The 24,264-nt window shown below is 45.8% G+C and overlaps 2 protein-coding genes across 3 annotated transcripts; one reads left to right on the forward strand and one right to left on the reverse strand.

Annotated features, from left to right (window-relative positions):
* Positions 1-836: 836 nt before the first annotated feature.
* LOC147889996 (uncharacterized) lies at positions 837-23,716 on the reverse strand. 2 transcript variants are annotated; one of them, XM_087390901.1, is made up of 8 exons: positions 22,727-23,716; positions 2,880-3,001; positions 2,665-2,764; positions 2,432-2,530; positions 1,995-2,339; positions 1,791-1,883; positions 1,441-1,647; positions 837-1,350 (listed from the first exon to the last, which is right to left on the reverse strand). In XM_087390901.1, exons 1-8 carry the CDS (start codon positions 23,090-23,092, stop codon positions 1,048-1,050), a joined length of 1,635 nt encoding a protein of 544 aa, XP_087247027.1. In that variant the 5' UTR covers positions 23,093-23,716; the 3' UTR covers positions 837-1,047. The 2 variants fall into 2 exon arrangements, with proteins under 2 accessions (XP_087247027.1, XP_087247026.1); XM_087390900.1 differs by having other exon boundaries at positions 2,880-3,019.
* Positions 7,326-15,238, forward strand: LOC147889997 (uncharacterized). The gene is made up of 3 exons (XM_087391005.1): positions 7,326-7,600; positions 14,332-14,562; positions 14,725-15,238. The coding sequence occupies exons 1-3, from the start codon at positions 7,326-7,328 to the stop codon at positions 15,236-15,238; spliced, it is 1,020 nt and encodes a 339-aa protein (XP_087247131.1).
* Positions 23,717-24,264: the final 548 nt, after the last annotated feature.

The raw sequence follows: 24,264 nt of genomic DNA on the forward strand, positions 1-24,264 counted from the left end.
AAATTGAAAATTGGACCCAAGGCATGTGCACTAACAAGTTGGTGCTCATACCACTAGGCCAAACTCTCGAGGCTAGCTATCATTGGAGGCATTTGTGTGGCCCATTTAGGGCCACAGATGTTGGTAAGAGGATGGACTTGTGACAAGAGCAACACAACATCCACCTTTGGGCTCAGATCCTACCACAAATCTAATAGTCAAAGAGCTTGAAAAGGGAAAGGGGACACATGCGGCACGGGGGGGGGGGGAGAAGATGTGCTACCCAATGACTAACGATGTCATTGGCAAACAGGACATCATCATCAAGCACACAGTAGTAGCTGAGGACTCAAATCTATTTGAATCTGGAAACTGGCACCCAACTTAATGTTTTGAAAACACACCCTTGACCATCTACCTTTCCCAGACCTAAAACACAATGTTATAACTGTGAACATTGGCTTTTAGCCATCCAATTTTATACCATTTGAAGCAAGTTATATGGCCAATTGCTTGGCCTAGCCAACCAGGAAAAAGGGAAGCCCGTCTGGCAAATGCTAAGGAAGTATTATGAATCCTAACTTGCTATCTTTGCATACAAAGATTTCTTTGCATACAAAGATTTCTTTAAACATCAATCTTTCAGAATACACTCAATTGTCAACTTTGTGAACCTGACATTGCATGAGAATGCAGGTGTAACCTACATCTACACTGGAAGTGAGGACACTGACGTAACTTACCCTTCTCAATGTATCTTAATGCTATGTCGCCACATCCCCCCAAGAAAATCACATATTTCCACTATGAAAACGGTGATATATCTATTTCAAAAGCCATACCATAGAACCAAAAGAGTATGTTTACAATGACGGATTTCAATAATATTGAATTCATGTGTCAATTATCATGGTAGAATTAAATGATCAAAAAAATGATCAGACATATAGCTAGGCAAGGATGAGGATACCTCCTTCCTATAATCAAGCATCACCTGCATACCAGTAAATATGACAAATGGTCAAGATACAGTGGTAGCTCTACATACTGTAAACACCAAACGATATTCTAAAGGCCATGAAAAGCTTCAGCTTTCAGCTTTTCCACAACTTTTGAATGGCTGTCAGATGAGCCATCTTCCAATTGTTGTTGCTGGCCAGCGATGCCTTTAGCATTAGAGGAAATATGTCCACCACCAGGAACCAAAGGCTCACTAAGAGAGTGTAATGTACTATTTATAGACGATTGTTCAGGAGTTGCCACCCTATTTAGAAATCGTTTAATCAAGCCTCTCAAAAACGGAGCCATAGTATCTGGCTCATGCTCATAGAAGTACATAATACCTCCCATGCAAAGGCAGAAGAGAGCCACCTGCACATTCAAATGATGCATGGTCATGCATGACTACTAAAGAAAATGAGCTGTATGAATTTGTTCATAAGAAGAGTCCTGCATACTTACTTCAGCATGCCTGATATTCGGTAACAAATGCCTGTTTACCAAAATATACCAGAGTGAGTCAGCTGCTCGCGGGAGTACATATAGGGCAAGCTCTGCTCGACGACTCTTCTTTTCCAATAGGACTGCCATGGCAGCAAGAGCCCCCCCAAACCAGTAAACAAGTTTGTGATCCTTGTTCACAATTTTCCTTTGTAAGCATATGTAACCCTGGTCCAAGGAACATCCCACATCAAAACTGGGCAAGTGATGGAGGACAAGATTCAAGTCGCAACTATTTTTGAGCCAATTTGAAGAATTGTTCCAAGATACAGTTGTTAGAGAGTGAAAACTGTTGCTGTAAACGTTCATACCTGGTACATTCCTACAAAACTGGAAAGGAAGCATGTAGACCGAACTGCACCTTTAAAGGCATTCCAAATTGTGTGCACAGGGGCTTGCATGAACTGCAGAAGTAGGACATAGCTACGAACATAAAAATTAATGCTTGTCAAGGATTGGGAAATGCTTTACCCAATTACTAATTGCCACAGCGACACCCTTTAATAAAATATTACCTTTTGAAGGTTTAGGACAACAAATGGTACAAATGTGAGTGACATGTAGAGTGGGAATGTTTTCTTGAATGTGGAACGTGCTGCTCTGCTAGTATGTCCCATACAAGAGGGTGTGTCAGGATGAATTGCTGAACAAGGAATGAGTCCAGCACCAGGATCTATTTTAAAAGGTGTACCCGTCCTGCTCACCACAAAATCCGACAGTGCTCGCACATCAACAGGCTCACCTCTGCAACTCTCCCTGACAGCCTTGAGCACCGGCTTTCCAATTGGTCCAGTCTTGACAATAAATTCCAGGTACGACTCAGGCAAGGTCTCAGGACGCATTACAAATGCATACATTACCTGTGAAGAGAAGCTAACATCACTACAGTTACCAAAAGTCCATGAAACTTCCCCAAAGAGAAGGAAATCAAGCTCAATGCTCACATTGTTACCTGAGCACAAGCTATGGCAAACAGTAAGGTATCACCATGTCTCCAATGGCTGCCCCAGAGATGGAACTTGTTTTTGCCTTTAGCAGAGTTGTATGCAGACTGCTCATGGTCATACCACACAGTGACCATATATCTTCGTCTAAGATGTTAAAGGGGAGATGAAAATGCAAGCCTTGGCAACTTCCAGATAATTAGTCATATCTTGAAAGAAAATGAGAAGTGTCAGCAGTTACCTGTGCAACTCTGGCTAGAAGATACAAAGCAAAAGTCCGTCTCCTGCTAGGATCATCCAAGGCCAGCACAGAAAGACCAGCAACAGCACCTGCAATAAATCTACAACAAGCAAAAGCAGAGTCACACAGTATCTAAATCTGGCAAAACTGTCAAGAATGAAATCAAGAAAGGCAAACTGTGCTCCGCAAAGTTCAAATTCAACGAAACGACGTACTCATTTAGCGCAATTTCCTTGTCTCTGAGTCTTCGCATAATGCACCGTATTGCATGGTAGCATCCAGTGAACCCACCAAACAGTAGACCAATGCGGCAAGCTTCCTCTCTCACGATGAGATTCTTCTCAGAAACAAGCAACTGAAAACCTCAATACAGGACAAACCTTGTAAAAATCAACCCAAAACAGCAACAGCATTATACCAATGCTATGCCTTAAGGCAGACAGCTTGTTAATAAATAAAAAAGCAACCTATAAGATCTCAGCTTGTGGAAATCAAATCACGAAACAAGAGATGCAGTACTTTCAAGCAACCCCTTCGAGTTAGTTATACCTGCATTGACTATATGCTTATTATCAGCTAAAATGACAAACCTGCCAAACCTGTCTGCTCAGTCCAATCCACCTACGGTTGCTTATCTACCCAAAAGCACTAGCAGCCTAGATATCTCACTAAAGGCCTACGGCCTAGTTACTGTTAATATGGTACTGATATAATATCAAATACATTGTCCCCAAGGAGATTTTCAAATGATGCAATGCAACTCTTCATCATGATATTTGGTACACTATGGACAGCTAAGACCGCTAGGGCCTCTAGGACACATGGGATTCTCATAGGCTGAGATGTAAGCCTTACGATAGGACTCCACCCACCACATGACCTGTATGCAACAACCTACCACCATGTGGCAGAGATAGGTATGCTTGCTAACACATCACAGTGGTAGAAGGAGTTACCTTTCTAGGCCACAGGTCTCAAAAGGGTCAGCTCGGGGGACAGACTGCCCCATGAGTCAGCTAGGGGGACAGACTGCCCTATGAGATGTCTGAAAGAAAATTGTACACAGCCAAAGATAACAATGGAACCAAATACACAATAGAAAACTTGAGAGCGTAATGTATTCTGAGATACCAAAACTGCTGATACAACTGATGGCTGTCTTGGAAATCGACCAACAGAGGGTACGCACAGCGGAAGACTGATAGAACAGCCCAGAAGCTCACACAGTGTGTGTGGGGAGTGGAATCACAAACTTCTTAAACTTATGTGCATCACATAGATGTGCAAACTCATCAACAGACAATGAACCAGCCAGATATAGAAGCTACCAAAACATATATTCCCGTCCAAAGCTATGGACACAATACAAAAGAGAGAGAGATCCAAAGTCCCACCAGAGCATGGTACTTTGATCTTACCACGTACTTCTACTATCTGCCGGACATCTCTAGACTTGAGCCTGCGTGCTCCACCTGGAGCATATGTAGACTCTCTGTCCAGATCTCAGCACCTTACTGCCCTGGTAGACAGGCTAGGTCTCAGCCAATGTAGAGCTAAGTCTGACAGCACTCCTGATCCTCCTTGACCTTTCTGAAGTAGGCCCAAGTATAGGTATGCTGCTGCTCCTTACTGCTCCTGGAAGGCTGCACTGCTGGATCATTGAATGCCCCCCAAGGGGGCCCTTTTATAAGCATCTCGGGGCCTCTAAATAACCGACTGGTCAGCCCTATTTTGGCTGACTCAGTCTGGCTGAAAACTGACCTGGTTGGCTGCCCCTACCAGCCCAACCAGGCCCTATATAAGGGTCTTTACTAGGCCCTTTGCAGCCTTTGTTCCAAGCAGGGACCCAGCCCTCTTGAACAGCCTAACCAATGCCTGGTTGACTCACTCAACCAGCCCCAACCAGCCCTACTGTTAGCCGACCTATTTGCTGATCTGTCCCGCCATATTCCTATGCCATCTTTAGGGTATGTTGCAGGCCATGTGCCTACCCACATGCCTTGCCAAATAGCTCACTATGTAGGCGCCTGTACCCCAGGATATCCTGCCATCTTGTGCTGCTCCAGATCTGCCTCTTCCAGGCCAGATCTATGCCATGTATGCATCGCCATCTGCCCTGGTCTTGACGCCATGTGTTGCAGCCACTTTGAAGCGTCCAGGTACTTTCCTTTTTCTCTCTGATCTCTGCCCCCATGGCAGCCATTTTGCTGCCCATGTGGCCATCCCTCAGGACCCAAGTCCACCTACCCCATGCTCTCCTTATATGGGGGCTTACAGATGGGGAGGTGACCTTTCCAACACCCCCTCTCACCAACACATCTCGGATCAATGACAACATGTTGATGACGATGCTCCAATAACTCCCTCATCATAGTCCTCTGGAATATTTTGATGTCGAAATCTTTTCCTTGCTTTTTATCCAGTGGCTCCTCCTCCACCAGTGTCACATGAAAACGCGTTTCGTCCTGTCGAAACAGAATGAAACGTTTCGTGCCGAAACGTTTCGAAACAATACGAAACGCATGTTTCGCCCAAATCTCAAAAAGGCGTTTTTGCCCGTTTTTTCGTTTCTGCCCTTCGTGAATCGATTGCGATCCTCCCGCCTGATTTCGTTGCTCAGCATCCTCTCCAGTACGCAGCCCGCTTCTGCTCCCTATGCTTCCTACGCTGAGCGCTCACGTGAGTTTGTGGCTCGTGGCTCGTGGCCCGTGTGCTAGCATATGTGCTAGAGCCTAGCACTGCCGCTGCTCCGTTGACCTACAGGCTTCTTGCAAGGCTCAAGCTAGCTGCTGCTAGCCACCACTAACACAAGGCCTGCAATCGACTCCCACGCTCTGACGCCATCAACGACCTGCAATCGAGATTCGACTCCCACCGGTGACCGTCCACGCCTAGGGCCTGCAGCCTGCTGCCATCGACAGTCCTACCCACCATCCCCTTTGTTGCTGCTGTTTTTTGGTTCTGCTCAAGGAGCAGCACCTGGATCAAGGAGCAACAGCCCAGTTTGCCCCAATTCTCTGTTTCTTCCCAAATTTCAAGGCCTTCTCCATCATGCCTCCTCGCAAGTCTCCCACTCAGCGTGATGTTTGGCAAGATTTAGTTCTCATTAGCAAATATGGTACTTCTGGCACAAAATGTGTGGTTTGCAAGTATTGTGGGGAAACAATTTGAGGAGCGTCAAACCGGGTGAAGGCACATTACATTTGGGAGAGAGCACAAGGAACACATGGCTGCACTCATGTTCCAGAAGGTATTTTTTTGGCCCATGGTTTGCCATCAAAGTTTGAAGAGGTCCGGTCATTGCTCCTTCTACCTTTGCCTTCGGAGATAATTGATGGGAAGGTGCAAGAAGCCAAGGAAAGTGAAGCGCTGAAAAGAGGGGCCTCTACTTCAACAAGAACCTCAGTTCAAGTGTCTTCTCAAAGTAATACTGGGGCTTCTTCCCAAGTTCATATCACCCCGGAGTCTTCTAACATTGGTGAGTCTTTACCCAATGTCAATGCAGATGAAGCTCCCTCGCATGTTGTGGCTTCTCCACATTCATCAAGCTTTGTTAGTGTTGCTGTGGGTCATGAGAGGATCCCAACATCCTCCCATATTCATCTCAAGGCTGCAACAACAAGAAAGAGGGGAAGAGAGCTGCCAAGGCGCCAAATCACCCTTGATGCTAGCTTTGCTCCAAAGTTGAAGCAAGAGGCTCAAATAGCTGAGCATCGTTTCTTCTATCAATGCAACCTTGCTTTCAACATAGCTCAATGTCCAGCATACCAAAAGTTCCATCGTGCACTTGTGGCAGCAGCCGCAGTAGGAGCTACAGGTCTACAACCAGCAAATTCAGAGTCCTTAAGAACTACCCACTTGACAAACCAAGTGAGGCAGATTCAAGAGGAGCTTGTGGGTTTGAGAGCTTGTTGGGAGCGATATGGTTGTAGCATTGTGTCAGATGGATGGAGTGACACTGTAAGTTATAAGTACAACCCTTCACTCTTGACTCTTGAGTCTTTGGTAAGATTTGTGGTGGCTGATTTTAGTATTAACAACAAATGTATGATTTACTTATGGATCTTGATTCTTGTGACTTGCCATATGTGGCCAGCGGCGGCGCCACATGATAAATATCTTGGTCTCATCTTGTGCTGGCACTACATTACTTCGTGTAGTTGATGCCTCCACCCCTGGCTTGAGTATCACTGGGGAATGGATTTATGGACACGTTAAAAATGCCATTGAGGAGGTTGGGCCACAAAATGTGGTCCAAATTATTACTGACAATGGCTCCAATTGTGCCAAGATGGGAGAATTGGTTGAGAGAGATTATAAAAGCATTGTTTGGACTCCATGTGCTTCTCACTCCATGGACTTGATGATGGAGGACATTGCCAAGTTGGATTGGGTGCAATCTACTCTTAATAAAGCAAGCCAAATCATCAAGTTCATAACAAGAAAGAGCATTGCATTAGCTCTTTTCAGAGCAGTATGCAAGTATGATCTTGTGAAGCCATCTAAGACAAGATTTGGCTATCTCTTTCTTGTTCTTCAAAGATAAGTCAACATCCTTTTTTAGCTAGCCAATTGAGAGTTAATTTCAATTTTCAATTCTTAATACTTATGTATTCAAATTTTGATTCTTAACTTTTCTTAACTTGTCCTAAACTTGTAGGATGACACAAACGAAAGATGCGCTTAGGCGTCTCGTTTGTAGTGAAGAGTGGGAAGCTTGGAGAGGAAGCCGCAAAGCGGAGGCATGTACAATCACTTCATACATCTTGGACAGTATGTTTTGGGAAGAAGCTGCAGCCATAAAGGCTGCCATTGCACCTTTGTACTTCATTTTAAGATTATTTGACCATGAGGGAAGTACAATGAGTCATCTTTATCACTACATGCAAAAGCTTAATGAGAGTATGCTCAATTGTAGATCTCTCTCAAGTCATAGGTATGCAAACTCTTTAGTGATTCTATCATGACTCATGAGCTGCTACATAGAATTTAGAGAATGTTTATTTATACATAGTATTGAAATTTAATATATTGCAATTTACAGGGTGGATGATCTTCGTGCCATATGGACAAAAAGATGGAACTGGTTTCATAAACCAATCCATATTGTTTCCTACATGGTGCATCCATTGTACAAGCAGGAAAGTCATTGGTCCGATATTGTTCTTATGAATGGATGGACATCCTATGTGGATATAGTTATCCCCTCTGAAGAGCAAGGAATGTGAGTACTAACTTCTAAGTATCTTGATTCTAGACTCTAATATATTGTACAATCAATTAGCTTTTACTTGCAACCTCTTTTGACTCTGGCATGCATGCCTTTAAAGTCTACTTCATGAATCATTATCCTAATTCCTATCTAACACTAAAGCAATGTCCATGACTCTGTTGAGATTCCGCATCTCCAGGCGTGACCAGCCGACCAGCCCCCATGCAGCAAGGGGGGCCAGAGGGGGTAGGCTGGCCGACCAGCTGGTCGGCCCAGTTGGCCTGACCGACCAGGCTGGTCGGTCCAGCCAAACTGGCCGACTCCCCCCCTTGGCCTGCCCTATAAAAGGGCCTCCTTCCCTTCATTTCCTCTATCACTTCTTGCAGCTCCTCAAGGCTCCAGCATACAGCCTGCTCCTGACCATCCCCTCAGAGCCCCCTCTCAGCTGCTCAGTTGGCTGCCCACACTCCCGCAGCAGATCTTGCCTCTTCAGGGCCCTTGCCTCCCCGCTCCAGGCCTCTGCCTCTTCGTTTCAGGCTTCTCCTGCCTCCGTGCTCTCAGGCTTCAGCTTTCTTGTATTCCCCCCTTTTTCTCTGCTTCAGTTCAGCCTCTCCAGCAGCTCCTGTTTTCTATCTTATTCAAGATATCTTGTATTTCAGTTGCTGCCCTGGTTTAAGGGCTGATTTACAGCAGATCAGTGGTGGTATATTTTGTTATCTCTAGTGTTCTCTGTGTGGCTCTATAATTTCAGTTTGTTTGCATCTTCCGCTGCCATTTTAATATGGTATCAGAGCACCAGGTTACTCTCTGATCTGGGAACTTCTATATTGATGAAGTTGAAGAAGTTTGTCCTCCACTGACTACAGAGCTTTCTTCTGCCCTCCCTTCTCCCCTCCCTATATATATATTTTTCCCTCCCTTCTCCCCTCCGTATATATATATTTTTCCCTCCCTTCTCCCGCAGCAGATCTTGCCTCTTCAGGGCCCTTGCCTCCCCGCTCCAGGCCTCTGCCTCTTCGTTTCAGGCTTCTCCTGCCTCCGTGCTCTCAGGCTTCAGCTTTCTTGTATTCCCCCCTTTTTCTCTGCTTCAGTTCAGCCTCTCCAGCAGCTCCTGTTTTCTATCTTATTCAAGATATCTTGTATTTCAGTTGCTGCCCTGGTTTAAGGGCTGATTTACAGCAGATCAGTGGTGGTATATTTTGTTATCTCTAGTGTTCTCTGTGTGGCTCTATAATTTCAGTTTGTTTGCATCTTCCGCTGCCATTTTAATATGGTATCAGAGCACCAGGTTACTCTCTGATCTGGGAACTTCTATATTGATGAAGTTGAAGAAGTTTGTCCTCCACTGACTACAGAGCTTTCTTCTGCCCTCCCTTCTCCCCTCCCTATATATATATTTTTCCCTCCCTTCTCCCCTCCGTATATATATATTTTTCCTACCGTACCCCGTGCCGTACCCCGGGCTATCAATAGCAGCCTACTGCTTCATCAAGAGCCTCTCCCCCCCTTCCTTCATCGCGCATCGGGTCGGCTCCCGTCTTCACCCGTACGCCTTTATTCAGGGGTTTCTGGCAGAACTTATTGGCTCTTGATCTTTGGGTTCGATTGTTGAGAGTGGCCCTGTTCTAGACCTTGATCTTTTCACCAGCCCCGTTCTCTTCAGCCCCTTGTTGCTGTCCATTCCCTGTTTTCAGTTATGGCTGATGAAACAAAGGATTCTACTCCGGATCTTCGCGTATCCCCTATGTCCAGTTTCTTTCAAGAGTCTGACAAGCCTGTACGTATTCCCACTCTTCCTACATTTCCAGATGCTCGGCAGTTAGATGGGACCAATTATTCTCTTTGGAAAATTCAGATGGCGTCTGTATTGGAATCTTATGATCTTGCTGAGTTTGTTGATCCCGGGATCCCTCGTCCGTCACCTGAGGAGGAGCCACATGCTTCTCTTATCTGGGATAAATTGAATGCTCGTGTACGCTCGTTCATCTTTCTCAATTGTCAACCAGGGGTTCTCAATCATATCAAGCATTTTACTTCTGCACGTGCTATTTGGGAATTTCTTGATGGCATGTATCTTCGCGTCACTCCCATGAAACGTATTTCCTTGGAAGTTCAGCTTCGTCGCCTCGATCCAACTACTTCTCCTTCCATACGGGACCACATCAACAAAATGCAGAGCATGCATCAGGACATCCTCCATGCAGGCAAGGCTATCTCCTCCGAAGATATGGCTATTACTCTCTTATCTCATGTTATTACTGACAGTCGATATGCAGCATTCTATTCTTCTCTTATTACCTCTGGCCGCCTCAGCACCATCACTTGGGAGGAACTTGTCCCCATGATGATGGATCAGGAGGAACAGTTCACTAAAACCTCTGATGGTTCTTCTGAGGCTCTTGTGGCCCATCGTCCCAAATCACGATCCAAGAATGCCCCGTCCTCTGCCAATAACTCATCTCCTTCAGATCCCTCCAGTGACCGTCCTGCTCCCAAAGGTAATTGCAATCACTGTGGCACTCCTGGCCATTATTGGCGCAATTGTCCATACCGCAAACACAAACGAGCTGACGCACCTCTGGCCGCTGCGGCTGATGCTTCCCTTACCCCTACTCCTGCATTTGTTCACCTTGAGCTCTTGAATTCGGTCCCCCTTCCTGCAGCAGAGTCATTGGCTCTCCATAGCTCCGATGCTCGTGAATGGATTGTTGATAGTGGGGCCTCTCGGCATATGACCCCCTCCTCCTCACTGCTCCAGGATCTCACTCCTCATTCTGGTCGTGTCTGCATCGGCGATAAGCACTCTATTCCTGTTCATTCAGAGGGCTCTCTTGATATTATTCCTGATGGCAAAGGGGGTAAACACTCTTCTCGTGTTCTTTATGTTCCGTCTCTCGGCTTTCATCTCCTTTCGGTTCATCAGATTTGTCAAAACAATATGAAAGTTGAGTTTGAAGCAGCCTCTGTCACCATCCGCGATCGTGCCACCGGACAGCCGGTTTGGACCGGCCATTCTACTAATGGTATCTACAAGCTTGTTGCCCTTCCCTCCCTTACAGGAACCTCTCTTGGCGACCTTTGGCATTATCGGTTTGGTCATTTACACATTGATGCTCTTCATCGTGCTTTCCGTGATCAGCTTGTCCTCGGCCTCCCTAACGTCGGCACTCGCCAAGGTCTCTGTCCCTCTTGCATATTGGGCAAACAACATCGCGAGCCGTTCGCTCATCATGCCTCTCGCCGTGCCACTGTTCCGCTTGGTCTTGTTCACCTTGACCTATGTGGCCCTATGCAGATTCTGTCCCTTGGGGGAGCCTCGTACTACATGCTCCTTGTTGATGATTTCAGTCGCTACTCTTGGATCTATTTTCTTTCCCACAAGGATCTGGCTTTCAGTCGTTTCCAGACCTGGCTAGCCATGGTGGAAAAAGAATCCAATCACTCCCTCAAAATTCTTCGTGCTGATAAAGGTGGTGAATTCACCTCTCTCGAGTTTGATCGGTTCTTGAGTAGTCATGGTGTCAAACGGGAATTTGACAACACAGGTACCCCTTCTGATAATGGTGTGGTTGAACGTAAACATCGTACCGGTGTTGAAATGGCTCGGACCATGCTCACTCACAGTCAACTCCCTCAGTCTCTTTGGGCCGAGGCCATGATGACCGCCATCCATACTCTTAACCGCTCTCCGACATCAGCAGTCCCAGGCATGACCCCTTATCAGGCTTACTATGGATCTAAGCCCGATGTTTCCCATTTTCGAGTATTTGGCTGTGATGCTTATGTTCATATTCCTAAATCTGATCGTGGAAAGCTTGATCCTAAGTCCCACAAGCTCTTGTTCGTAGGCTACAACTCCGTCTCCACTGGCTATCGCCTCTATGATCCTCGCCGCCGCATTATCTCCGTGAGCAGGGATGTTCTTTTCGACGAGCAGGTCCTTCCGACATCCTCCGACTCTCCTCCTGTTCTTGGAGATCCGTCCGATGCCCCGGAGCCCTCTCTCCCTCCACCTGCCTCGTCCCCCGGTACATCACCTCCTATTCTCTCTCCTCCGCCTCCTTCTCCGGCTCCATCCTCGTCTGCTCCTCCTTTGGAACCCCGCTCGGTACGTGTTCCGCGATGGCTCATTGATACTCTCCGCTCCTCCGGTCTTGAGGATCCCTACTCCGAACCACCCCCTGATGATGGGCCTCGTCGCTCTCATCGCCATCTTCCACCGTCCTCTTCTGATCCCCTTCATGTCAATTATGCCCTTATGTCTCGCATCCTCGCCACTCGTGAGCCCACTACCGTTCCTCAGGCTCTGGCCCAGCCTCATTGGAAACAGGCTATGGAAGCGGAAATTCATGCTCTTCTTCGGAACCACACCTGGGACCTTGTCCCTCGTCCCTCACATCGTTCCGTCATTGGTGTCCGGTGGATTTTCAAAACAAAATACGCCTCTGATGGTTCTGTCGACAAGTATAAAGCTCGGCTAGTGGCTAAAGGCTATGCCCAACGACCCGGCATCGACTATGGGGAGACCTTTGCACCTACCGCCCGGATGAGCACCATCCGCACGATCCTCGCTCTTGCCGCCCACCATCAGTGGCCCATCTTTCAAATGGACGTCAAATCTGCATTTTTGAATGGTGATCTTCATGAAGAGGTATATGTGGATCAGCCGCCCGGCTTCATTGATTCTCGTTCTCCTTTCATGGTCTGTCGCCTTCGCAAGGCTCTCTACGGTCTCAAGCAAGCTCCTCGGGCCTGGAATCAGCGTATTGATACCTTCTTCTGCCGCCAAGGACTTCTTCGCTCTCTGGCTGATCCCAATCTTTATTTTTTTCATGAAGGACAGCTTCATACCTTCATCATTCTTTATGTGGATGATTTAATCCTCACCGGGAGTCATACCAATCATATCCTTGCCATTAAAGTTGCTCTTCAAACTGAATTTGAGATGACGGATATGGGCCTTCTTCATTTTTTCTTGGGTCTTGAGATTTGGCAGACTAAGAGGGGGTATTTTGTCTCTCAGCAACGCTATGTTCAAGAGCTCCTCGAAACTTTCCACATGGCTGACTGTCGGCCCATCACCTCTCCCATGGATCCCAACGCTAAACTCTCTGCTTCTGGGTCCACTGCTTATCCTGATGCCTCCCTCTACCGCCAGCTTGTTGGATCTCTTCTTTGGCTACTTAACACTCGACTGGATCTCGGCTTCTCTGTCGGCACCCTCAGTACCTTCATGCAAACCCCTTCGCTTTCTCATTGGCAAGCTGCTCGACGTCTCCTCCGCTATCTTCAGGGGACCTCTACTTTCGGGCTCTTTTATGCTGCCGGTGGTTCCTCTCCTTCCCCGCTCACTCTCCGAGGTTGGAGTGACTCCGATTGGGCTGGCGACCCCGATTCTCGCCGCTCTACCACGGGCTATGTTTTCTCCTTTGGCTCTGCGGCTATCTCCTGGTCCAGTAAACGCCAACCCACGGTCGCCCTATCTTCCACCGAGGCTGAGTATCGGGCTATGTGTAGTGCCACCTGTGAGGCTGTGTGGCTTCGGCGCCTTCTTCTCGATTGTGGTTTTCAGCAATCCACTTCTACCACACTTTTTTGTGACAATCAAAGCTGTATTGCCCTTGCTCGCAATCCGGTTTTTCATGCTCGGACAAAACACATTGAAATTCAGTACCACTACACGCGAGAGAAGGTTCTTGACGGTACCATTGTGCTCCTCTTCAGCACCACTTCCGACAACGTCGCCGACATATTTACCAAATCTGTTTCTTCTCCCCTTCTCCAACGTCATACCAGCTCTCTGGGTCTTGTGCCACACCCTGGAGCTGAGAGGGGGTGTTGAGATTCCGCATCTCCAGGCGTGACCAGCCGACCAGCCCCCATGCAGCAAGGGGGGCCAGAGGGGGTAGGCTGGCCGACCAGCTGGTCGGCCCAGTTGGCCTGACCGACCAGGCTGGTCGGTCCAGCCAAACTGGCCGACTCCCCCCCTTGGCCTGCCCTATAAAAGGGCCTCCTTCCCTTCATTTCCTCTATCACTTCTTGCAGCTCCTCAAGGCTCCAGCATACAGCCTGCTCCTGACCATCCCCTCAGAGCCCCCTCTCAGCTGCTCAGTTGGCTGCCCACACTCCCGCAGCAGATCTTGCCTCTTCAGGGCCCTTGCCTCCCCGCTCCAGGCCTCTGCCTCTTCGTTTCAGGCTTCTCCTGCCTCCGTGCTCTCAGGCTTCAGCTTTCTTGTATTCCCCCCTTTTTCTCTGCTTCAGTTCAGCCTCTCCAGCAGCTCCTGTTTTCTATCTTATTCAAGATATCTTGTATTTCAGTTGCTGCCCTGGTTTAAGGGCTGATTTACAGCAGATCAGTGGTGGTATATTTTGTTATCTCTAGTGTTCTCTGTGTGGCTCTATAATTTCAGTTTGTTTGCATCTTCCGCTGCCATTTTAATAGACTCATCTTATAGGATTGAAAGAGAGTCTGTCCTCTATGTTCATGACCGTAGCCAAATCAGGCGAGATGTGGCTATGAGTCTAGAGCAAAGGAAATTTGTTGTATCATGGTGGGAGATAAATGGGCGACTTACTCCCACTTTGCAAAGATTAGCTCTTCGAGTTTTATCACAGGATTGTACTAGTGGATCAGCTGAGCGCATATGGAGCATATGTGCGGACATCCATACTAAGAAAAGAAATAGGTAATCCAACTTATAAGTTATGAATGGTTGGATGCATTTCTTGAGTCTTGAGTCTTCTCCAATTTTACGAATCATGACTAATTAGAATCTAGATTCTAGATGCATTTTCAATCTTGTTTTAGTTCAAAATATTTATGTTTTATGTGATGTATCATGTTACAGATTGAGCACATCACAGCTTAATAGATTGGTCTATGTAAATGCCAACCTTCGTCTCTTGGAGCGGTTCAAAGACAAAGAAAGTACCAGTGGGGCTGAAGGGGCTGAAGTGTTACATTGGAAGGTGAAAGAAGTTGATCCTGAAGTTCTAAGAAAGCTTGAGAAAGGCTTGGCTCGAGGGGAGAATATTGATATATCATTCATCCAAAGGCGCAGCGATGAGGATATAGCATATGATTTCCTTCGAGAGGATGAGGCACGCATTCGACGCGTCACACGTTCGCAATCAAGGGTTGTTGCACAAGCATCTACTAGTGCAACACCCTTGATTGCAAGCATTGGCACTTCATCTTCACCACGCTGTTGTAGACGCCGACGAGATCGTGGTCGTACCCTTGCTACTAGTGGTCATAGTAGTGATTCCTTTGAGGAGATGGTAGCAAGGGTAGAGGAGGAAGAGAGTTCCGGTGGTACAGAATCCACAGATGAAGATGCAGATAGTGATAGTGAAGTTTGAACTTGGTAGAGAGAGTAGTGAGCACTGAGTAGTTTTAAATTATGATTTGTTATCACTCATGCTACTCATTTTTGGAACTTTGAAGTTTGAGCTTACAACTCGTCACTTTGGGAACTTATTATTTCATATGTCTATTTTCGGAACTTATATTTACGTGACATTTTAAAAAGTAATGACTCATATATCTAGATTCAAATTTCAATGAATCAATGATGTTCATATCTTTAGAGTCTAGATGCTAGAATCCAATGTCCAATGTCAATATGCTTTTAAGTTTTGACTCCATAAATATTAATTGGTCTAAATTTGAAACTTGAGAAAGGAGACTTGAATTCTGATTCCTGAATGTGTTTGTGTTTTGGATTACCTAGAGGCTAGACACTGGGTGTCTTGACTAAGGACTTGTCACTTGACACTTGTATTTCTCTTTGTTCACTCTAAACTTAAATATAACATGTCTTATCTACCCCTATCCTTGTATTTATCAAGTATCATTTCGAAACCTATCCGTTTCGTCCGAAGATTCGAAACGAAACGAAACGAAACCTGTCGAAACCTTGAAACAATGAAACGGACGAAACGTTTCTTGTGACTATGTGCTCCACCATGTCTGGTTCCGCTTTAGCACACCATTCTGGTACACAGGTCCATCTCCTGGAGGCTGGCACCACCACCTTCAGTCATGTTCCCGCCTTTGAACTCAAGCAACCCAAACGTCATGATCTTCCAGTTGTCCCCCTCATAATGAGTGAACAACCTGGAGTCTTCCAGGCACCATGCTCTGAGGGTCTATTTCTACCCGGCTTTCCTTTGGCAAGGTCCGCAACAAAAGAACCATCTCAAAAAATGAAATCCCAAGAATATTTCCAAATAACCTAGACCACGAACTCTCACTGAGCTCTCAAGCAGGTACTCTTTTGGCTTCAGTACACCTTGTCCATCTCCTTCCAGCAACCTGTGTCCGAGATTGGAAGAAGCACCCACACTTCCCTTTCTGCCTTCAAAGAAGGCCCATTCCTTCCAATCTCGCAGTACCCGAGACATATGAAGAGCAAATTCTCTCCACAGCATGCTATAAAGGCTTAAATTAAGAACATCCACTAAGGACCAGATCGTCGTACTACCTGTGTGCTTGCTCTGAAAGCAAACCATGCACCTCATCGAGGCACATACCAAAAACCTGTGCAATCATGTACTGTCCCCTTTTGAATTACAGCAATTCCCGCACACGTGGCCAGACTTCCATGCCCCAGAGGCCCAAGGTAGTCACACGTAAATTATGGGAGTCGCCAATCATTCGCGTCCTCATGACACTAATTGAAATTTGCGATCATAGGGAATGTTTTTGAAATCATTCCAAGGCACAGCATATAATCAATAAAACCTATGATCAAGTATCCTATTGTTCCACATAACAGGCTGCCTATCCATCTCTTGCAAAGATGAGGAGAAGGCTCAAAGTTACTCCTGAAGCTGCCTCAAGCTTTCAGAATGACAACCATAAGAGGGGAGGAAGGAGCCCTACGATGACCTGAAAACCAGGTATTATCCATCCAATCCCCACTCGTGGAGGGAGAGTAGGACTGTTAGAAATGACCCAACAGAGCGTACGCACAGCAGAAGACTAATAGAATAGCCCAAGAGCTCACACAGTGTGGTGTGGGACACCAAAACTAATATATTTCCATCCAAACCTATGGACACAATACAAAAGAGATAGATCCAGAGTCCCACCAATGGTGTGGTCCTCTGATCTTATCACAAGGTACTTCTCCTATCTGCAGGCTATCTCTAGACTCGAGTCCGCGTGCTCCTTGTCGAGCTTCTGTAGACTTGGTCACCGTGACTTGATCTCTACACCTTGCTGCCCGGATGTCAGCCTAGGTGTCAGCCCTAACTCAGCTTGTCTGCAGCTCTTCAGCCTCCTATACACCTCCTGGATGTAGGCCCTATAGGTACTGATCTGCTGCTCCAGTCTGCTGAGGCTCTGCTGCTCCAGATGATGATTTACGAGGGCACAAAGGCCCTCCTTATATAGGGCACAAGGCCCTCTTAACCAACCGACCAGATGGTCGGCTGGTTGGCTGCCTATCCAGCCCTATTTAGGGCCCTTTGCCAGCCCTTTGTTCCATGCAGTGCCCAGCCCCTTAGGACTGCTTACCCTGCCACCTGCCAGCCCTGTTTGCAGGCCATAGACCTGCCCAATACCTGCTGCTACAGTGCGACTCCATGCTGCTACTGATCCACCTCTGCTCAGCCCTTGTCCGGACCCTAGCGCACCCTTCACACCTTCCATACACTGCCCTGCAGCAGCCCGTACTGATCCGTACAGTGGCTGTCCCCTTTCTCTGGGCATACCTTGCCCTAGGTCTCCCTCCCCCATGCTCTCCTCATTTGGGGGCTTTTAGATGGGGAGGTGACCTTTCCAACAAGGACTATATGCAATGAATGAAAAAATGTTTCCAAGATTCTTGTCGTGGCAAAAGCCCCCTGAACACACTTGCAAAGCAAGGCCCTGCACTGCAAGTTTGGATCGATATTGAGGCCCCCTTCCCACGTGGGGAGAATCGAAGTGTCCCAAGCCACGTTGGCTTTGTTGTCTGTCAAACCACCTAGCTCACTCCCTTATAGGCCTTGTGAGCTGAATTCATGTATTCCCTCGATGGCACTAACAAGAGCAAATAAACCATGCCGTTGCCAACAGTGCATGGTTAACAACAACCACCTTGGAAGTGGAGGTCAAGTTTGACTGAAAACCAACACAGGAGCAAGCTGATGAATCAAGAGTTTTCTCCTGATTCTCTCCAACGTAGGAGCAAAATGCTACGAAGAAGAGAGACCCACACCAACCTAGCAGCCCCAAGTATCTGACACAAAGACACTCCTTTGAATCCCAGTGAAACTAAAATTAGCCCCCAATTTGAAGTGTCCTTGTCACCAATCCAAAAGCCATTGGATTTATTCCAATTGATATGTGCACCTGCTGTAGAACAAAATAAATCCAAGGCTGCCCAAAAAAGAAGTGAGAGTCTATGGAGTGGCATTAAAAAAAAGGCGGTGTCATCAGCAAGCTCATTGTCCAAGATGTCCTCATCCTATATCAAGGGAAGTCTCAGCCCAATAATGTCAGCTTGGGATCTCAAAAAGATGCTCATTGCTTCAAACACAAACAAATACAAGAAAGGGCAAGAGGACATCCCTATCAGACTGATCTATAAATTTTGAAACCTCTCTCCCCCATCTCCTATGATAAGCACCTAGCTATAGACTGACAGGACATGTCATTTCATCACAAGGCATCTCAATTGATCCCAAAAAGATCGAGGTAATTTGTAATTAACCTAATCCAAAGAATATTCATGATGTCCGCTCTGTTCTTGGATTGGCGAATTTCTATCGCACCAAGGTCTATTAGTTCTCCACGATTGCACCACCCATGTCTGAGCTTTTGAAAAGTACTTCAACTTTTCAATGGCTTCTCAACACAAAGTAAGCAAACACTCACTACAACACCAGTTATGGCTATTGCTGACCAAATCTCCCATTTAAGGTCATGATCAATGCTTCCGACTATTGAAGCGATCTTAATGCAAGAGGCAAAGTTATTGCTTTACAACCATAAACATTCTACCATTCAGACCAAATACCCGATTTTTGACAAATAGTCCCCTACTATTGTTCATGATTACCACACATGGACACATTATCTCATGGGAACCGGCTCCGTGGTAAAAACGGATCATCACTCATTGTAAGTATATCTTTACTCAGCCAGTTATGACTGCTCGACAAGCATGCACTGTGGAATTTCTGGCCAACTTCCATATGGGCATTGGGTACTTTCCAGAATTATGCAATGTGGTTGCCGATACTCTTAGTACGTTACCTCTACTCTCTGCTATGGTTATCACTAAAGGACAAATTGATGTAATGGGATCTAGAGTCCTAAGGTCTAAGGTTGTGAGTGTGTGAACACATGGTGTGCTTGGATAGGTGTCAATAGGTGTGATTGAGTGAATCTAGGTGTATGGTGTGTGATTGAAAGAATCATGGAACTGATTGAGAGATTTGTGGATCTAGATGCTCTACTGAGCTCACATGTGATGTCACTATTGGATGTAACTAGAGCCTATATGTTGGGCCTGTCTCTCATGAATAAACTATCATTCTTTTCATCATCTTATCTTCTTCGTCTTTTCTCCATGCTACTCCAACATGTGGTATCAGAGCTTGTATGATCCTCCTTGAGCTTCTACCCACGTGTGCCACGTGTCATCACCTCCTTCATCTTCTTCATCTTCCTCAAGCTTACCATGTTACCCACTTCAAGCCTAGACTTGCATAAGCTTGATCTTCCATCTCACTCAGTAGTTTGCCTAGACCTTTCAGCTCCATGATCTTCAGCCTAGGGCGACCCTATTGACCAATGGGATGCAGAAAAGAAGTCGCCATTTTGCCATGGCAAGCTCTGCAAGCTGAAACGAAGCTCGGGCTTGTTCTACTCTCTGCCTCAACCATTTGCGAAATGCTTTCACAAGGAGCTGGGTGACCTTATTGCTAAGCTCTCCATGAAGTTTGGTGGCCAGTGGTCGTGATTTTGAGCTGTAGTGAGTGAAAAACCAGTCGAGTTTCTACCTCCAATGCTGGGCGACGTGTGTAAGGACTGCGCCTTTGCTTCTTGGTGTTGATAGTCCTTGATTGAGGCTGCCAAATGATTCTTTTAGAAGTCGTTTTGCTGCTGTGTGTATGGTGAAAGCTGAGTTGCAAGTTTGCTCTCATACTCTTGGTTGTCATTTAGAAGTGATAGTCAAAGTTTGACTATGTGTTGACTGAAACTCAGCCAAACTAAACTTTGACTGCCAGTATTGAAAAGTTTAAGGTGAGGAGGATTCCACCTAAGAGATTATGGGGATAAAATGGCTAGATGGTTTGATACTTCATTTGCTTATCATTGCAATAATGATAGCTTCAAAAGGATATGCTTGGAACAAAGGCTTCAACTATAACTATTATGTTGCTTATTTGATTGAGGATGCCATAGTTATAGTTTCAACATCTTTCATGATGTATGAGATGAACTTGTATTTGATTGAATCTACTTTGCCATACAATCATGACCACTTCTTGTACAAGAGTAGACACTGCCCTTGCATGACAAGTGGTAAGACCCTCTTCAGTCCATATAATTCACAAAATGGTCTTAAAGCTTGGACACTCAAAGAAGGTGAAGGACTACAAGGATCTTGTATTCCAAAATATGGACAAGATACATTAAAGAGTGTGGACAAAGAGCAAAGGAGTTACAAGATTGGCTACACCAAGAACCTCTCCAATGACGATGAACCTCACACTTTGGTAGCTTGGAAGAGGAGGAAAAGCACAAGATATGCCATCAAAGGGGGGTATTTCCCCACATCTTCAAATTAGGAATATTTATGTGTGTGGTCAATAAGGATTCTCTCCCTTGGGATGTCCCCCTCAAATGATTGTTAGTCTTATGTGTTACCTTGTTGGATCTAAGGGTATTCCCATGCATAGTCATTGTCTATCTCCCAATTGTAAACCAACAAACCAAAGTCAGAGTGAGATCATGTTGGGATGAGGCTGCCCAAATGAGTATGCTACTGATGCAACTAGAGTGAGTACCAGGTTGTGGATCATGTGTGTTGCCACTAGAGTTGGGCAAACCATGAAGTTTCCCATAGACTACTGCTAGGGTTGAGGTCATCAATTTGTGGGGGGGAATGAAGGACAAATTGATGTAATGGGATCTAGAGTCCTAAGGTCTAAGGTTGTAAGTGTGTGAACACATGGTGTGCCTGGATAGGTGTCAGTAGGTGTGATTGAGTGAATCTAGGTGTGTGGTGTGTAATTGAGAGAATCATGGAACTGATTGAGAGATTTGTGGATCTAGATGCTCTACTGAGCTCACATGTGATGTCACTACTGGATGTAACCGGAGCCTATATATTGGGCTTGTCTCTCATGAATAAACTCTCTCTCTTTTCATCATCTCGTCTTCTTAATCTTTTCTCCATGCTACTCCAACAGTTATCACTACTCTTTCTGTTGATATCTCAGATTATTTCAAAGGGAAATATGTGCATGATAAAGACTTTGGAATAACAGTGCAGGTTCTTCTCAAAGATCAACCATCTCCTTCCGAACATAAGATTTTCTCATCCTATTCATACACAATGACCTTCTATATTATCAAAAGTATACTTATGTCCTCATGACAGCGATGTACATCATCTTTTGTTGGAAGAGATTCAAGTGGTTCCATATGCAACACATCCAGACATCAATAAAACATACAAGTTACTTAGTGCTCAGATGAAAGCAATGTGTGTTGTTTGTCTTGCCAACAAATGAAAGCCTACAGACTTCAATCGCTTTCAATCGCTTCCTTTTTTAAGGAAAAGATTGGAAAGCATCTCCATGGACTTCATACCAACCTTCCCTTGTTCCTTCAAAGGTAATGCACAGATTATGGTAATCGTTGATCGAAAAGTGCTCAAGACCCAAACATCGCATGGTTTTTCATAACATAGTTTCCAACTCCATGGTTTTCCAACAAAATTATCTCCGACAGAGATCCCCAGTTCACTGGTATCTTTTGGATTTCTCTCTTTGAGTCTTTGGGCACATCATTTTTCTTCAGTTCAGCATGTGATCCTCTCTCCTCCTCAAGCCCAATCGTTTTACGTCTAAGCTTCCGCACCTATGAATGAGTGTAGGTTATGATGAAGTTAAACAAGGAGTTCACAGGGTTCTAAACCTTCTTTTTGTATCCATTCAAGCGCTCAGAAGAACTTGTTGTTTGTTCTGTCGAGATGCGAAAGTAATTCTTCAATCCTTGAAGGAGCTCAGGCACCATTTATTTCTTTCAGGCAACTGCTTTCCAAGTGCCCCCATCAAGAGGATCATAGACTTTCCTGATCTGACAGAAGCAATTGCATGCTTTTCTTATGGTCTGCTGTCAAGTTTTGCAGGGCATAAAACATCTCTCTTTTCCGTTTAGGTGTTTTACGCTTTGTTATACGAAATCTAGAAGAACATGCACAGATTCATCAAGAAGAGACAGAGCGAAAGTACCTAAAGGTAGATGGCCACAAGGTTACAAATGTCCTTCGGAACTAAACAAACAAAAAATCCCCGGCCCTCCCCAACACACACATGCACATTATCACGTAAAGCAACAAGTTTCTCCTCTATCAGCAAGGTCATGAAGATAAATTGTAATTTGATTTTGATACATGTTTCCAAAAATCATTTCCAAGGTTGGAAAAAAGTCTAGTCTCTGCATGGACTGTTTAAAGACTACAAGTTTTCTTCAAGAGAGAGATTCATATCACAAATCAGAACACAGAATCGGCTAGAGATTGTGAATCAATGAAATAGAAGAAGAGTCGTCAGATGCAGAATTTCTAGGGTGTCCATGCATATAGGCGAAGTAAAAAGGTAAGAGGAGGGGTTAAAAGTTACCTTCAAGTCAAGAACTGAGCGATACGAGTTATTCCTCGCAAGCTTAAAAGCTCTGAGAAGAACCCCAATGCCTACCCGCACCATGTAAGCCGACAGAAAACTCTGGCAGAGACTTCCGATAGCATTCGCTATGCATGAGTCGCAATGCTGACAAAGCCGGTGCCTCCCACTGGAAAAAAAACTGTACCCATCTTCCTTCGCGTAATTGCTATGCATGTCCTCAATGGCCCCTCTCAAGCTACCTTCAGCCTCTCTGAGTCGCTTCAAAGCCTCTTCCTTTTCCAAAGTTGCAAGAGCAGCCCGCTGCTGGGCAGAAGGTCTTGGAAGCGCCACATCCTGGCGACTCTTTTTGTTTGGAGGTGTCATCTTGCATGAATCCCGCGCCCGATTGAAAGCTTAAATTGCTAACGCAGACAGTAGAATCACACATGGATTGTTGAGGCTCTCAGAGTAATAGGTTCCAGAGTTCCCCGGCCGGTTGCGTGCCCGCGTTGAAGGAAATGGCGCATGGAAAATTAGAGAGATTTGACGATTTCAGAAGAAGAAGCGTTGTACTAAAAGCCCGCGCGTGGAATTCGGGGCAGCAAGACGCCACTTTTCTTCACTTTGCAGGTTGGATTCAGAAATCGGCATGATGGAGAAATGCAGGTGGGAATCACAATTCCGTGATCTTATGGAGGGCATGGCAGGTGTCGCTTGCAAGAAAGCATTTTAAAAGAGGACTGCATGCGCTAAATTTCCACGAGCTGGCAGTCGGTATGGTCTTACCGTAGGGTGAAGGCCGCTCTTCTCGTCTCCTCTCGCTTCTACAGCTCCAATTCCAGTCTATGTCCTTCCTGTTACTCTCGCAAGCTCACTCTCACTCTTATTCTCACATGTTCCGCTCTCTCTCACTCTCAAGTAGAAGGTTCATTTTCTTCTGCTTCTTCTTGCTCTCTCCCTCTCTCTCTCTCTCTCTCTCTCTCTCTCTCGGAGTTCCTGTGTCTCGTTCCCACAGGCAGGACGTGCGAGACGCTCAAGCAGACCAATGAAGGAAGCTCAAAACAGAACAAATTAACACTCTTATCAATGCTTTGCCGCCATAGGGTTTAACCAAAAGCCAACTTATACAAGTCCTAATGGCCCCTTTCTAGAGGGGCACATTCCAAGAGACTCACATCGTGTCTTTACACCTTTCTCTCCTTCCCCAGTAGAATCAGTAGCAAGCCGTCAGCCCCTTACCCTCAAACGAGATTTCTCCGTGCAAACGGACTTACAATTATATGACAACGCGTGGGATCCTACCACGTGAGCAAGACGCACGTACAATCATATGACGATGTATGGGACGTGAGCAAGACCCCCTTCCCAGACACATAAGTCCGAACATGTCTCAAACCTCCCTTAAACATATTCTTAAAATAGGAACTAGGTATGTTAAGTGTATCTTTAAAATAGGAACTAGGTAAGGAACAAAGGGCCAATTTGATCCCTCTAGAATGGAGGGTAGATTAGTGATCAAGAGAGGTGGCACCCTTGTCCAAGTTCACATGAGGCCA

Source organism: Dipteris shenzhenensis, chromosome 19 (assembly GCF_047967505.1).
Source record: "Dipteris shenzhenensis isolate YYH24624 ecotype China chromosome 19, Dip_SZ_1.0, whole genome shotgun sequence".
NCBI lineage: Eukaryota > Viridiplantae > Streptophyta > Polypodiopsida > Gleicheniales > Dipteridaceae > Dipteris > Dipteris shenzhenensis.